We start from the raw sequence: 16,900 nt of genomic DNA, 5'->3' as shown, positions 1-16,900 counted from the left end.
CATCTTGAAGAAACGTGGATTGCGACTTCTGGGAAGAAGAATAAAATGACGATGGTGGCTATTATTGTTGCTGTTATTATTATCAACTATAATGATAAATTAAAATAATATTCAGCCATTTAAAATAGATGGCATGTATAATAGTAAATTATGTCTCATCATCATCATCGTCAGCAGTAGCCCAGGGACTCGTCGTGATATTTCGGTACAGTATCTTGGGTGCCCCCCGCTGGACCAGTGCATTGTGGGACAGCGGCATCCAGTGGTTCCGTATTTAGATTTTTTTTTTTTACAGCTAGCTGGTAGTGGCGTCTCCATGCAGCTCGCTGGAAGGTATGGAGGAAAACGGGACCGCCGCCGCACTGATGTTTCCCGGTGAAAGGACCGCATTGCTCCTCCGGTTTTAGGTAACTATTGTAAATAGGGCTGTTCCTTCGTCTTCGCCGTGGTCGCTTCTGTTGACGCGGTTTTTGGGGCTGAACGGGCTGCTCGCAAGTTGCTAGCTGGAGCTAACTTAGCATTTTATTTCCTTTTTGGTCAGGATGCTCGTAGCCATAAAATCCGCTTCAAGCGAAACGTCGTGTTGTTTTCCGATACCTACGGGAGCGTTTCGTGTCAGTCGGCGGGGTAACGTTGACGGTATCTCGGGTTAAAATCGATGAGCGGTGTCTCGGTGTGTCTGACAGCGGCCAATTCAGGACCCGAAAACTAACGGGGCTGTTGCCATCAAGAGAAACATTATATGTTCGCATGGGATCATGATTAGACCGAGACACCTAGAGAAACCTGGTTAGGTTAAAATAAAACACCCACTTCGGATAAAACCCGGGATACTTCCAGCTGCAGGACAGGCGTCTCAGTTTATTTGGCAAGACACGAGTGTTTGGAAACCGTTCAATATGGAAAAGAACAAAACAACACAGGAAGCATATGGTTTCATGTGCAGTTTTATCGAGTTCCCTTTCTTGCAGCATACGCATATTCTCGCAGTGTGTTGTTACTGGAAGCATTTTGGCCTCCTTAGTTGAGTGTGTGCAGAGCAGCAGCTGGGAATGTGTTTACTTATGTTATTACACCATCTACCATCTAGTAGGTATCAGATGTCTGTTACACACCTCTACAAGATCTGGTCTGGACGGGATGCGACTGAGTGTGCAGACAGAAGACAGATTAAGGGACAGGTAGGAAGCCTGAGAGAGCGCTAATGTAATAACAGGTTAAATTATGGAGGTTTGCGGAGCACATCTGAGCAGAAAGGGCCCAGTCAATATTGATAATGCATTTAAGGGGAGAAATGAATGCAGGAGGAAATAAGGAAGCACGGGGCTTCAATCGGCATTGGTAATATGCGAGATGAAGTATCGTGGGTGGGGGTTAAGTCACGTTTGTGGTTTTGGTACTGCTGTTTTGTGGGCGCTAGTTGTTTTATTGCAAATTACAACAGTACCGTGCAGAGGTTTTAGGCACTAATGGTGGTACTGGTGATACTTATTAAACTGTGTGGAATATCCACTAGAAATTAGGATGTGTCACAGTTTTAGCACTCAAAAAAAGGTGTATTCACCTGTTACTAAAAGTTTTTTGGAATAATACAGTAATAATGAACTTCCACACAACAACATACTTCAGTGGTGGTGTCTTTGATTGACTCAGCACCACCAACAAGTCAGAAGAGTCCATTAACTCTGGATAGGATCGTACTTCTTTGCACTACTAAATTTGGTACGTCAGCTGTCTGGCGGAATTATTAATCAAACCGAAGTGCATTTCGCCGAGCTCAGTTTACCTGACGGTACTTTAAGTGTACAGCAACAGTTATTTTAAATAAATAAAGCTGCTGTAAGAGCTTATTGCCGGGCCTCCAGGCAAAATTACTGTCATATGGAGGAAAAAGTAAAACAAAAAAAGGGCAAAAAATAGCAACATGATCTCCAGCAATGGGGTCAGCGGTGACCCTGCTCTTAGCCTAGGAGTTGTTTCAGCAGTGCAATGAATTGCTTTTAAGTTCTAACTCTTTGGCCCTGTTCACAATCCAATGCTTAGATACAGCAGCCGTTTGCATAATATACTTCAGCGCCCCAAATAATGTAGGTGTTTGCTTGTATTTAGAATAAAGAGAAGCTTATCGTGTGACTCGAGATGCATGTGGCGACTGCCCACATGTGATTAGATAACCCAGGACCCACATTAATACTGAATGTGGACGGGGTCTTAGTTAGCTACTTTCAGAGCCATTTTAGACAGATTTCTACTGCTAAGATAAAATCCTTTGAGAATCTAGCCCCAGGGCTCTAGGGAGGAGACACACCATCTGTTGTTGGACTCATTCTTCTTGTCGCTGATTTTTTATGACTGTGGTTTTATCTGTGGGCTGGTTGTTTCATGCTGCGGAATGAATTTGGGACCAATCAGATCCCTCTAAGTATTGAACGTGTCTAAAATTGTTGTGCAGCACTAAATGTTTGACTAGTTCAGTGTGAGACAAACAGTAGTTTGACATAGTACTGACAAATTCATATCATTAGCTATTTCCACTCACTTGCCAAAACCTTAGAAACTCTAGTGAAAACAAATGCAGTCTAATATAACAGCCCTGCACTAAATCCTCCTTCATTACTCTTAGTTCAGTTTTAGTTTATGTTAAAGCAGCATCAGGAAGATGGTTATTCATCTGTATGATAAGTTTGCAGGATGTAGTTTGGATGTATTCAATTAAACACTGAAGTGCTTTTGTTCTTTAGCCCAGCCCACTGACTAAAACGGGGTTGTCAAATGGGGTCGATACAACACAATACAATTCAATAATACTACAAACCTCAGCCTCCAAAAATGAAAACACAGTTGAATCAACATCTCTCTCAGTTATTTGAAACAAATATTTAAAATTATATTAAAATTTAGTGCAGGATTGGTATATTTGAATGTACTAGTGTACTAGTGAATGTTCTTCCTCATATCAAATGGCTGAGATGGAACTGAGTTTGTATGGTTGCCCTGGGGGCAGTTGTTAACATGTGACCTACATTATGTTTGTGGGAGGCCAAGGATGGTCCTTGGGTTAAGATTACTCTGTTCTGTCAAACTACTGTTCAAAAAGCATCATGCAAATATGTCACATTAAAGTATTGCATAATATGCAATGGAGTAGCATAGTTCAATTCTTTAAATACCAATTTGATTCCTTATTATTTGATTTGTATACATTGGAAAATACTATTAATACCATCACCATACTGCTTAGCTGTAACTGCCACAATGCACTTACATTATTTCCTGGTTTATTTTCCACTCAGGTGGCTCATGCACACTGCTACTCCGCTGCCTCCCAGCAACCGTCATGCCTTATGGAATATTCATTCACCACCAATGACATTCCAGTGGGATCCATGTTTACAACAACGGTTCATTTTGCCAACAATTAGCCGCATAAGAGCTTCTTTATAATCAGGCTCGCTCCAGCGCCAGACACAAGATTACCATCACAGCTTCTTTTTAGTTTCTCTACAATCAAATTCTCTCCCTTCGCAAGAGGCCGACCCTTTATCATGAGATTCCGAATCTACAAGAGGAAGGTGGTGATACTGACGCTGGTGGTTGTCATCTGCGGCCTGGCTTTCTGGAGCAGCGGCAGGCAGAAGAAGAACGACAGTGGATCATTCCCCAAGGAAGCGGAGGCGGCGAGGAGGAGCAGTAGCGTTAGCAGCAGCAGCAGCAGCAGTAGCAGCCTCAACAATCACATTCAGGTGCAAGCTACACCTGCTGTCAGCCGAGCACCTGTTCCTCCTCCTGTCGTCCAAGCGAATGACACGCACCAGGAAAAAGCAAAGGACAAAGCCAAAATACCCAAGCCAGAGGTGGATAACACGACTTTAGTCTACCGCGGCATCGTCTTCCAGCTGAACTTTGACCAGACGATAAGAAACGAAGAGAAGTTCAAGCGACACAAGGACGACCTGGTTGTTGTGGTTCAGGTTCATAACAGACCAGACTACCTAAAGCTGTTAGTGGATAGTTTGCGGAAGACCAGAGGCGTGGAGAACATACTGCTGATATTCAGCCATGATTACTGGTCCCCCGAGATAAATAAAGTTGTGGCCTCAATTGACTTCTGTCAAGTCCTGCAGATTTTCTTCCCCTTCAGCATCCAGTTGTACCCGCAGGAGTTCCCCGGGAACGACCCCAGGGACTGCCCCAGAGACATTCCAAAAAAAGACGCCTTAAAGCTGGGGTGCATCAATGCCGAGTACCCGGACTCGTTCGGCCATTACCGCGAGGCCAAATTCTCCCAGACCAAGCACCACTGGTGGTGGAAGCTACACTTCGTGTGGGACAGAGTTCGAGTTCTCAAAGACCACAAGGGTCTGGTTTTACTCATCGAGGAGGACCACTACATGTCCCCCGATTTTATTCACCTTTTAAAGTTGATGACAACCCTCAAAAGAGAGCAGTGTAGCGACTGCGACATCCTCTCCCTGGGGAGCTACAGCCACATCGGTTACTCCAGCAAAGCGAACAAGGTGGAGGTAAAAGCCTGGAAGTCCACAGAGCACAACATGGGCATGGCTCTGAGCAGAGAGACATACCAGAAACTAATTCAATGCACTGACACGTTCTGCACTTACGATGATTACAACTGGGACTGGTCCTTACAGCACCTGACCGTATCCTGCCTGCCTTCCTACTGGAAGGTCATGGTGAGTGAGGCGCCGCGCGTTTTCCACGCCGGAGACTGCGGCATGCACCACAAGAAGGCTTCCTGCATGCCCGTCAGCCAGAAAACCAAGATAGAGAACATCCTACAGAGCAGCAGCAACCAGCTGTTCCCCAAAAACCTCCTGATAGCAAAGAGACTGCCAGCCAACGGCGCCGGTGGTGTGGCCCCGCACGTCAAAAACGGCGGCTGGGGAGATATCAGGGACCATGAACTCTGCAAGAGCTACGTTCGATTACAGTGACCTTAATTGCTACTATTATATATTCTTGTCTCTTTTGCATCCTATATAAAGAAAAAGTAAATCTTTATGGACTATTCTTAATATTGCCTGTTTTATTGGACTGTTTTATCGGATTGTTCCAAATAAAGACGAATGTTGGATTTTTGGCCTCTTTAACACAAGCTTGTCTTCACGTTGAATTATTGAAGTGACTCCTGACTCTGCTTTGTTTATGACATACTAAATATTAAACTACGTTTTCTACACTAAGGCTTTGAGAATAATCTTCACCTGGTGTGACACTTAGTTATTTTAAAAGTGGAGCATCTCTAAATAGGCGGCAAATTGGAAAGTGCAGTCAAGTGCTCATCGCTGCTGCCGCGAGTTCGGTGAATCCGTGGACTTGGCAATCCTACTGTGCGGGCATAATTAATTTGAAGATATTTATATCCCCAATTTTGCTGAGATCAAAGGAGATCCGCTGAGACACCTTGTTCCATTTAAATAATCTCCTTCTTATCTCCAACAGGTTTCCAGAGACACAGCAGGAGTCGCGTTGTCACTGCGGCGAGGTGGTGACATACGGTCCACACGGTACCAGCGGTGCATGCGTGATGGGGCACAGACAGGACAGACAAAGCACAGTGATGCACAGCCGTGTAGAACATCGTTTTATTTGGTCGCGATGCATCACTGTCCAGCTTAACGCTCAGGGTATAATAGCAGTTCAGCCCCACTGTCTCTGCAGAGGCTGATAAAGAAGCACAACGTGTCTGGAGAGATCCCAAGACGCCGGTGCTACTTTCTCATTTCTGTTGTTGCTATCGAAGTAGCATTTACATTTTAAGTGCTCGGGCCGCAGTTCGGTATTGATGGTTTCCGCCGAGGCCTGGGCTCGGTGAATTCTCGGAGGCCGCATTGATTCCTCTCTCCGCCCCGGCGGCAATGTTTAACAATCAGCTGCGCACGTTGTTCACTTCGAAATCCGGAATAAGTAATGGGTCGACCGGACTCTCGCAGGGTTCGTATTAAATGCTTCGTCTTCTGCCACGCTGTGCTGGTGGCCTCCACGCCAGCGCAGCTGGTGGCCTCCAGGAGACACAGCTATCAACCCTCAGCTATCACGAATTAAATATGAAACTCTTAAAGAACATATCCTCACAATAATTGTTCCGTTCAGCAAAATAATGTGCGATGCCGAGTGACAGTGCCGAAGCTGAACAAAGCTTCCTCTGTGACAGACTGCAACCACGCCGTCTCCGCAGGGGGAAGCAGTCCCAGTTGATTTCCTGTGTGCGAACTCCATATTCCTAATTCAGTGCGAAGACGCGCTTCTGGTTCTGCTGTGCCGAGGTCATGTGACAGACATGCTGCGCAGCTGCTCCCCGGTGGAGGCCCGGTAATTGGGCCTGCACCTCAAGGGAAACGCGGCTCAGAATAGAATTGAGAATAGAGGAAGTGGCACTTTGCTCCTGATTCTTGGTGACTAATTGTTAACTGTTGTCGGAGCCTTGGAAACCGTAATGCACCGTGCTTCCTTTGAAAGCCTCGAGGTGGCCGCTAATCCCTCGGCACAGTTAAGCGTCGTGCAAGCAGGGCATGTGTACACCATCGTCGTAACTATCTTAATAGCTCGGATCGGACTTGGAAAAAACAGCTGCGTGCTAGCGTTAAATGACGGCGAGAGATAAACAGAATAACAGCTGTTTTAGGATGGATATCAAACTGATTTTAAAGTACTAGGTCGCCAGAAATAGGAATCCAAATTATTGATGGTGTTCTTGGCAAGTCTTTAAGAGTTGGGTGCAAATGAGTTGTTTCTCTGTAACCTCCTGCAGGTCAGCAGAACCTGGCAGTCCAGATCCAAGCATGAGCCAACTAAAGCCTGAATTCTTTATGAAAACAACGACAGGTCGTTTTGCTGCCCTCACACCTCTGTGACCTGTAGTAGTAACCAGTAATTGCTCTTACCACCAGTAACTACAGGTGTCACCGAGTCAACCAACACAGAAATAGCCTAGGTTCCTGTTATAATGTAAAAATAGACGCCAAGACGTGTGAAAAAAATTTAACCTGTGAGTGTAACCTTCACTTAGAACAGAAAAAAAACTATGCTGCCGACCCTGGGTAAAGTACCGTTTGGGACAGGTTCAGGTTTACTCGGATTCAATTCACTGGATTCAACAGGGAGATTAACAGTAGCAGACTCGATATAGAGTGAGTGAGACATCCAACCCGCAAAATACACAAAACAGAGACTTATGAAGCAAAAAAAAAAAATCTTTATGTGAGTATACAGTTGTACAAAACATATATCTGTGCTTAGTGTAGACAACGCAAATATACCCGCAAAAAAAGTAAACTAAAATATTAACCAAAAAACTAAAACTTATAAATAATACTGTGGTACCACTTCACACATCTTTCAGTTATAGTCCACTTAAAATCATTTGCCCTTGTCACGGCGAACGGCCACAGGTCAGCGGTGATCTCGGTGAGCTGCCGTGCTGAGGGACGATCCCCTCGACCCACAGGACCCAAAGCACAACGTCCTGCTGCCCGACACCACAAGACACCTTCAGAAGCTCCATGTCCATTTCTCTGATGAGGCACAAGGGAGACCTACACAATATTAGGAACATAATGTTATGTCTGATCGGTGTACGTGTGCAAACTAGGGTACGGGGCTGGTAAGCCTGAGCTTTTCTCAGATGCGAGTAAGCCTGGCTCCAAGGAAAAAAAAAGGTCGAGATCTAGGCCGTGCACCTGAATCCCCGAGCCCCACTGCAGCCAAATGTCAACACAGCCATTTTAAAGCCGGCAACTGTTCCATTTCATTTATCATCCTCTTATCCCTCTGCTCCCCTAATTCCTTCCTTAATTTCTGAACTCGCCGCGATTCTCCGCAGCGGCTTAAACAAACACCGGAATTCCTCAAAGAATTAAAGAAGAACCTCACTGGGCCTTTTTCCAGTTCGAACGGGAACATAACCAAAACCTCCCTTTGCAAACCCCGATTGTACGCAATCATTTTTTAAAACTGCAACTCGTGCTCATTCTTTACGCTCGCAGCGCTGGGGGTCGGCATTAATCATTCATAGCCGTTGCACACATTGCTAGGTAAACAAAACTCCGGGTCAATACGTGGAGGCCCTGCGAGACGGGGGAATTGCATCACTGTGAGAAGATGATTAAAGCGGGACATTAACAGCGGGATTCTCTTCCAATCTATTGAATTCCCATCAAGCGAGACCCATTTCCCTGAAGATGGAAGATAGATGTAGCCGTTTTTTTTTTTTTTTTCCGAGCTGTGCTGCAGTGTTGTGATTGCTGCGAGATAAAAGGGCAACCGGGCTATGGAATGAATAAAAGCGGCCGAACGCCACGTGTGCTCAGGAGAGAAAACCGGCACGCACTTTTACAGCGGGGGAGTGGGATGTTTTTATGCGGGTCGTCTCGCTGGGCGCTAATCCTGAGCGATACCTGCTCAGCATTGATGTGAGCGGCCCAAAGAGAGGATCAGTCAGAGCTGGAGCCTAAGTGACACCCTGACAGGATGATTGGAGCCATCCAGCTCGCTGATCACACTTCCCCGCCCCTTCCCTCGACAGGGATGCCTCACAGCCGGCTGATTTAATGGCTCCGAGCGCTTGTGTTTCTTCTGAAAGTGACTCATAAATTATGGAGGAGCAGTTTTATTCCACTCTTGGAATATAAAATATATATAAAGCAGTTGGACGGTGTGTGTGTGTGTGTGTGTGTGTGTGTGTGTGGGGGGGTGTTTATGAAGAGAAAGGGAGAGCGAGAAAACAGGATGTACACGCGTGGACGACCATTTCCCAGTTTTATCACGCGTTGGTTGTCAGCAAATTTAACTTCAGTGGATGGTCGTGGAGAATTCCGGGGATCTCGTTTAGCTGAGCAACACTGCCACCTACAGGCCAACACTGACATGACACTCTGCAAAGCGGGACGGATTCTGATAAAAAAATAGCTGACGTTCAGGACTAAAGGGACGGTCCTGTTTATGCTGCTTCCCTGCACTAATGTTAATGTTATTCGGGACAATTTCTACCAAGCTGAAACTCCTACATGCTGTATTTTAATTTGGGTTCTATCAGTTATGAGTAAAAGGGCAACACATGTAAGAGGCCGAGGTCCCAGACTGCACAAATTTATGGGATGTTGTTAAGTAGGAGAGCAATCATTAAAATAATATAAATGCAGAATATGATCATCACGTCCATTTGACAACGGTGCCAAAATGGAAACAATTTAAACACCTGGGAGTGGAAAAAGCAAGAAACTAGACAGCACCAGACAAGTATTAATAATAATAATCATAAATACTGAAGAACAGCGGTGTGACCGACTCTGTCTTCTGTTACCACGTCAAGTGTGGAGGTTTTTGCCTAGGGCCCCAACTGACTCCAGAATCACCTCCGACTTGTTTAAGCAGGAATAGCAAATTCATGAAGGCCCATGAACGAAGGCAGCGCTGTGTGTGCTGGGACACTCGATCAGCAACCTGCTTATTTTACTATTTGTGCAAATGAAATTCAGTGTAAAAACATTGCATTTGAAGGAGCCAAGTCATTATGACTTTTGTTAAACATAAAAAGGATCAGGGATTAGCATGTTTCACATAACACATAAATACTGATCAGGTATAACACTATGACCTAAACCATTTGTGTGTGTCTGTCAGGCTGCAGCCTGCTGCCATCAAGGAGTGTCATTATTATGCGTTGGGGGTGTGAGGTCTGGTCTGGACTATGTCTACGTAACATCCACATGAATGTCAGGTATAAAAACGTCCCAGCAGAACACTGTGTTGTCACAAGATGGTCAATGTTGTTCACGGTTTTAATGTTGTGGCTGATCGATGTAAGCACCGCCAGATTTTAAGATGTTTTCCTGCTTTATTAAATTGTCTTTGTTCAAATTATCACGCAAATTGTGAGATATTTTTTACAAGACGTTTGCTATATCAGAGGTAGATGTTTTGTAAAATCAAAAAGGTAGCTCTAATGAATTCTATTAATTATGTGGCTGTATTCTTTTAAGGTGAGCCGGCTCCAGGGTTCGGTTTATTGTACATGTCAGGTCACTGGTGAAGCTCTCATGAGATACAGAACCAGAAACTAAATCATAGTTACTGTGAATGGTAATTTCAACAATCAGTCTGTAGCATAGAAGATAATCAGTGTCGTGTAAACATGCAGTGAACACAGAAGGACCACGTTGTCTGTCAAAGCTGTTTTAATAATAGGCGTCACATGGAGGAAAAGGCTCCCACTGTTTAAATCCTCAGTCCTACGCGGGTGTCCTGAAAGCACCCTCACCTCAAGCACCTACTCCGCCGTCGAGCGCTGACAATCGTCAGTTGGTATTCAACACAGTGTCAAAAAGTTTGTTCACAAGTTCAGCGTCAGTTCAGTAATTATTACTCACAATAGCAGGAGTCACAGAGTTCAGCCCTGTCTGCGGAACGCGGTTGTCAGTCTTTTTGTTAAAGTGACTTCACAAGCACGTGGATGGATGCGACTGGCGCCTACGAGTGGGGCCGGGCCGGGGCGGGGCGGGGCGGGGTCGCGGGGTGGGGGTTAAGTATGCCAGCGTTAGTCTTCCTGTGGTTTACCTGAGCTCGGAGTGATGGCTGAATTAGACCGCCGCGTCTGCGCCCTACCTGCCTACGTCGTAAAAGAAATCTGCAGCGACAGGCTGTAGCCGGCGTCCAGCACTACCTGTTAGACGAGAGCGTTTTCGTAGACATTTCCTATACCAAACGGTTCATTAATAAAAAATACACCTGAATTCTCTTTATGTACAACAGAAAAGAAACACCTGCATATTCAAGATTCATTTTAATATTAGGTATAGATTTTTCTGTATTAGAAATATCACTATTTTCTGAAATGAGGATCTAATATTGATCATTTCACCCATAAATCATCAAAGTACAATATTTACATATATCACAGAGCCCGTTTAATCTGAAACAATATTAAAATAAATGTTCCATAGATACAAAGGTTCTTTTTTATTTCTATTTATATATCAACCTTGTCGAGGAGTCCTCAACACACTCCAAAAATGTAAAGCCATTCTCCTCTAACAAGCTATTAAGTGCAAACAATTTTTTTTTTCTCCATATAAAAAACTATGATTGCAGCATCCAGCGTCGAGACAAGAGATCAATAACGAGCCGCTTCCCCAAGTGTTTTTCCCGGAGCCGCCGCGTTTTCGCTCGCGTTCCACCGCCGTGAATGCAAAATGGGACCAAACGAGAGAACGATGGAAGAAAAATTTGTGCAAAAAATACACTTGGAAGTGTGATACCTCGGATTAATATGTCTGCAAAGGAAGTAAGGTGCGGAGGGGCTGTGACTGCCCGAGGAATCCCCCAGGAGCTGAAGGATGACGGAGATTTGGCTTTTTTTTTTGTGTGTGTGTGTGTGCATTTGTGGGGGGGGGATATGCCGCTACTGCTCCGAAACCACCCCTCGTCTTATTCCCTTTATGTTGTAACGTTGAAAATAAACGAGGTGTTGAATTAACCTACTCAAAAAAAAAAAAAAAAAATAGGCTGAGGCGTCGTCATAATGCTTCCACTGTGTCTAGTCTTTGAAGATCTACAGGCACAAAAGATTGGGTATTAGCGATTGTTATTTTCCAGACCAGACACAACTTGATATGATGCGACAATGAGCCAGTCACGAGCCTCCTGGATGATTTAAAGCTTTCCCTCTTGCTTCCGATAGCACCCTTTTAACCCCCGCACAAAGAGGGCAGGTTCTAACCCTGGCTTGGCCAATATCGGTTACACGAGCGGTAACACAAAGAGGGCGTCTGGGTGGTTGTAGTGATGAGAGTGGTGGCGACACTGGCGGTCATGTGGTGTGTGACAGTGTGTGAAGAAGCGCTGCAGGGCCTTGGCCTTGGTCATCCCCGTCTCTTGCATGGAGCTGTCATTAGCAGCGCCAGCACTGGGGCTATACTACTGTTCCACTGGGGGAGTTGGCTGGGTTGTTTTGAGATGATAGCAAACCCTGTGGAGAGACAGATAACACACATTGATAACAAACAGCAGTGTTACTGGCATGTAATGCAAGAGGCAGAATAGTGAGGCCGCGAGGTTTACTGTCAGACAAATGACCTAGTGACCATTAAAATGCTGCAGCTTTAACTGTAAATCTGCTGTGAAATAACCAAAAAAACAAAAACAAAAAAGCCCTGGCTTTTACACAGTGGCGCTAACACCTTCTAATTACTCAAAACTGTTTAGAGGTGTCACATGACAGTATCCTCGAGAGGCCTGTCACTCACCACTTTCCCCGGCCTAGCCCATGTGCAAACGAAACCCTCCTGACAGGCTGTTACCAGACAGTCCTCAAGGAAGATTAACACAGTGAGTCTTTCGTGAGCGATCTTCTTGCACACCAGCGGTTCGAGGAGCGGCACCTCCTCCATGCGCGGGCACAGCGCGGTGCCCAGAGTCTTGGCCGCGTCGGCCTTCGCCGTCCGCGTGGAGCTGAGCTGGTTGAGCTTGTCGCTGCTCTTGCTGCTGATGTGGCCCATGCTGTGGTTCCGCTTGTGGTCCTTCTCGTGGCGCTCCTTGCGCGAGTCGTGCAGCGACAGCGTCGCGAACTTGCTCACGCCCGTGGCAATGAAAGCGCTGTCGATGATGCTGTTGCCCTTGGTGGTGGTGCTGCCGCTGCTGTTGCTGCCCGTGTGACTGTTGGGGGTGCTGCCCCCTGCTGGGTTGGAGGAGTGAGGCAAGCTGTTGGACCGAGGCAAGGTGCTAGAGAGGGAGTTAGCTGGGTTTCCACTGGCGCTACTATTGCTTACATTGTCTTTACCATTGGTGCCACTGGAACTGGTGGTGGTGGTGGAGGATACAGTAGTAGTAGTAGAAGTAGTAGTAGTCGTCGTAGTAGTAGTTTGTCCAGTGGCTGGGGGGCTTGTGGCACTCATGACATTAGTGTGAGTCCTGGTTCGGGACAAAGGGAGGTGTGGGAAGAGAATGTCCTCCGTAAGGTCCCACAGACACAGCTGAGTGTCCTGCCCCACTGAGCCGAACCTGTAGGTCACACTAACAGGTCTGCTGTCCGTAGAGTTTCTCTTAGAAAGCCGAGAATGAGAACTGTTTGCGCGGTCTCTGCCCGCGCCAAAGTGAATCTGCTCGTGGAAGTCCTCGTCGCTGCCGCTGAACTCGGCGGGGGGGTCGCCGTCCTCAACGCTGGTGGTGCAGTGGTCGAACGCCACCACGCTCACCCACGACTTGTGGCCGTGCCCCCGTGCAATTACTCTACAGTCCGAAAATGACCAAACCGTCACCAGGTCGTCCTCCCCCCCCGCCACGATGTATCGTCCGTCCGGGCTCCAACACACGCACAGTAAGCCACCGAAGTAGCTCTTCATTGTCCCGTGGAGCTCCGCGGCGTCGAAGCCGAACACCCGCAGGAAGCCGTCCTGGCTTGCGCAGGCCAGAAACTTGCCATCCGGGGAGAAGGCGAACTCGTTGAGCGCCCCCTCGCCCACTGTCCACCGCAGTAACGGGTTACGGGCGGATTTGCTCTTGCACGTGTGCACAGCATAGTTTTCACCCTGCTTAAGGAGCTGGTAGTGAGGTGCCGTAGTGCCGCAGGTGTTTTCCACGTTGTACAGGTACATGCTGCCGCTGGAGTGAGCCACCAGAAACAGGCTCTCTGAACCAGGAACCCATCGTACACAAGTTACTCTCGACTTGTCTATAAGCCTCTGGAGGGAGAGACACAGAAAGAGACAGAGAAAATAATAAGGAGAGTGGTCCGCTGGTTATTTCCTGTAAACATAATACAAACTCAATGTTCAATAAGCTGTCTTGAAAAACAAATTAAAACTTACTTCCTCGTTGAAGAGTTTGCTAGTTTCCTTTTTTATCGGGTCTATGAGTTGCACCTGTCCAGCTGAGAAGCCCACCAGCAGGGAGACGCTCTCTGCTGTAGCGGTGAGGGGGTTGAAGTCATGACACGTAGGCTGCGTTCCTTTGTATATCCTCTTGTCTATCGGCTTACTAAGATCGGCAGCCTAGAACGGTAACAAGCACAAAGGTAAGGTTTGCACCTGTGTTGCCGACTTTATTCTGCCAAAAAGTTGTGACCCGTAAAGAGCCACGGCGTAGAAATGAAGAGGAAGGGCAACAAAACCTGACCAATGCAAATTTAACATCTGTGACATGGTCATGCTTCATAACTGTAATCTCTTTCGAGGTCTATTTTGGTGCATTGATAGGGCCGGGGAGGAAGCGCAGAGGCCGTCACTGTAAACCTATCAATGCAGCCAGAGAGGCAGCTCAAAATAAATTGAGGATCTATGTCTGACAGAGGCATTTCAAGTGGTAAAATAAACTAAGAACAAATCATAATTAATCATAACAGCATCATCGTCACAAGCAAGAATCATCTTAAAGATTAAGGAGCGATCTATATGAACAACCCGAACTTTCTTTTCTCTGTCCAGCTCAACCTAAATCACTGTCAGTCACGTTAAACTACTGATCAACAGTACTGAACAACTACTGAAAACAGGCTGTTTGCACAGCAATGAATGTCTGCAACTCAATAATACAATTATCCCCATCAACAATTTGGCAGAATGACTTCCGATGCTACCACCGGTCCTTCTTCGACTTTGTCGTCGGACTCTTTAGAAGTTATTGACCTCAGGTCATGGACCCGTTCCTCACTTTTTGTTAACTGACAAATTTGGGAAGGAAGCGAGGGAGGAAGTGTCCTTAAGTTTTCTACATTATAAATAGCGGCAGTTATCTGAGAACTATTTTGCTCTCCAACATGTTACTCTCCGTCCCTAATTAGTCAACTGACTGATTGTTGTGGCACCGTCATAGTTCAGCAGGAACTGGCAGGGATGCCGTGTGGATGCGTGTATCAATAAACTGTGACTTCTAAATTCGAAAAACACTTGCAAGATGTACAGGTCGTTTCTTAAGAAACAATATTGCATATTTCTCTGCAAGGCTGCTGCTTTTACCGGTAGCGCCTCATGTCCACATGCTTGAGGGAGACAATCAACCCCAAATGGTCAAGCCTGTGCTTTGTGTTGCAAGGGAAGTAGTAAAATGCTAGTCCACAGTGGTTACTCCCAACACAAGCCGAGTCAGAGAAATGTCAATCCCAATGCAATTACACTTATATAAAAGATATAATGAATTATGTTTCTTTATATGCTTGTCTTAGCTACCCAACAGACCTTCATATTACAAAAACAAAACCTTTGTTTACAGTTTGCGGCTTGTTCAAGCAGAAGCATGCGAAACAACGTTTGGTAGTTTGTAGTGGAAAGTATAACGACAAAGTCCTTAATCAGAGGCTGCTGCAGGATGCAACAACTAGTTACACAATTAGTGGTACCCTAAAGACCTGTTGGTACCCATTTATTGGTCGTTAGGGTACCACTGAAAAACAGGTCACAGCCTAGGCCAATCTGAGCAGCATCCTCTGATTGCACAGACCCTTGTCATGTGAGTTCCATTAAGCCAGTTGCCTTAGTTTTAGTGTTGTTGGTTGTGGATGAGGCTTGAAACGGAAGACTGAGAACCTACTCAGACTAGACACCAGATTATATATATATTTTCAGTCACTGCTTCAGGGCCACAGCCACCGTCTCTGTTTGACGAGGCCTAACGTGCCTTGCTGCAATGACATCATCACTGTGTGCAACCAAACAGTGAATCACATTGCATCACATCCAAACACTGTCAGCGGCGTGCACACATCATTACATCAGGAACAACAAACACCCTTCGCTTCCAGTCCGACTGCTTACAACGCCAACTCTTAGGTGGCACTGTAACAGAACGCAAAGTCGCCTCCGAGTGATGAGCACCGGCGACAAATGTATGGAGCACAGTTCAGGACGGGAGTAAACAAACGCATCATATGACGTGACGCGACAAGCCCCTGTTTCCTCGCGTCGTTTAAGTCACTGGAAAATGTTCCAAGTCACAGCTTGTCGTCCACTCAAACAACTGGCCGGCTGCGAATGGCACATAAGCCCAATTCCAGGAAAGAAAAAAAGAAAAACAACTGTGGCGATGTTAGCTAAGAATGCTAATTAGTCCCTAACTTAGCTTGGTGTGCTACATGGCCTTGTCTTGACAATCTGCGCACTTCAGTGACAGATGCTAACAGAGTTGACAGCCACGGTGCGACACGTTTAAACACGACAATCCGCCGGGCAGCTCCCTGACAGCGTCCGCTTCTTCATCCCCACTCCCTCCAGTCTGCACTGTTTACCTTTCTCACGCCTTTGTAGATATAAAAGTACAGCTCCCGGCCCACATTGAAACAGATCCTGTCGCCGTTGCCGGACTGGTCGTTTACATTGACGAAGGAGACCTTGACGGGGTTGGAGCCCTGCGAGTTAAAAGGCACCCTGTTCGGGCGGCTGTATTCGGAGTGAGTGAGGAGTTTGTAGACGCCTTCCCGTGTGGTGAATTGAGTTTTAATTTCGTTCATCTCCTTCCCTCCTCCCTCCGCCGCCATCTTGGAAATTGCCGTTCATCCTTGTCCAGGCCCCGGATGTTAGCCACGGCGCATGCGTTGGACCGATGAAGTCTAGGAGCCATGCGTACAGAAAGAATTACTGTACAAAGACTGGAAACATAAACAAAGTGAATATGAGCGCATACAAACCCATATAAAAATGTTCACTATTCATTTAACAACTACGCCATATTGTTTTTTAAAAAAATATATATTTAGTTGTTACTAAATTATAGTATAATAACATACTAATAGTGTCTATTTCTATTTCCAATGAAGGAAATCAGCTATACAATTTAAACGGAAAATATACAAATAAAGAACACTAAGTCTTTCTTATAATAAAGCTGCAAGTCAAACAACAAATGTATTCAATATGGTTAGGTTTACTAAAATTGTATATTTTTCAAACACACA

The 16,900-nt window shown here is 45.9% G+C and overlaps 2 protein-coding genes across 2 annotated transcripts; one reads left to right on the top strand and one right to left on the bottom strand.

Moving 5' to 3' along the window:
- The first annotated feature begins 241 nt into the window (after positions 1-241).
- Positions 242-5,116, top strand: mgat2 (alpha-1,6-mannosyl-glycoprotein 2-beta-N-acetylglucosaminyltransferase). Its single transcript, XM_047573934.1, has 2 exons — positions 242-407; positions 3,294-5,116. Exon 2 carries the CDS (start codon positions 3,546-3,548, stop codon positions 4,953-4,955), a length of 1,410 nt encoding a protein of 469 aa, XP_047429890.1. The 5' UTR covers positions 242-407; positions 3,294-3,545; the 3' UTR covers positions 4,956-5,116.
- Positions 5,117-10,178: 5,062 nt separating this feature from the next.
- On the bottom strand, positions 10,179-16,553 carry wdr20b (WD repeat domain 20b). Its single transcript, XM_047574223.1, has 4 exons — positions 16,235-16,553; positions 13,824-14,006; positions 12,264-13,697; positions 10,179-11,986 (listed from the first exon to the last, which is right to left on the bottom strand). The coding sequence occupies exons 1-4, from the start codon at positions 16,481-16,483 to the stop codon at positions 11,930-11,932; spliced, it is 1,923 nt and encodes a 640-aa protein (XP_047430179.1). The 5' UTR covers positions 16,484-16,553; the 3' UTR covers positions 10,179-11,929.
- Positions 16,554-16,900: the final 347 nt, after the last annotated feature.

This window comes from Mugil cephalus, chromosome 21 (assembly GCF_022458985.1).
Source record: "Mugil cephalus isolate CIBA_MC_2020 chromosome 21, CIBA_Mcephalus_1.1, whole genome shotgun sequence".
Lineage (NCBI taxonomy): Eukaryota > Metazoa > Chordata > Actinopteri > Mugiliformes > Mugilidae > Mugil > Mugil cephalus.
The sequence above is the reverse complement of the archived record's forward strand: the minus strand, read 5'-3'. Positions and strand labels throughout refer to the sequence as shown.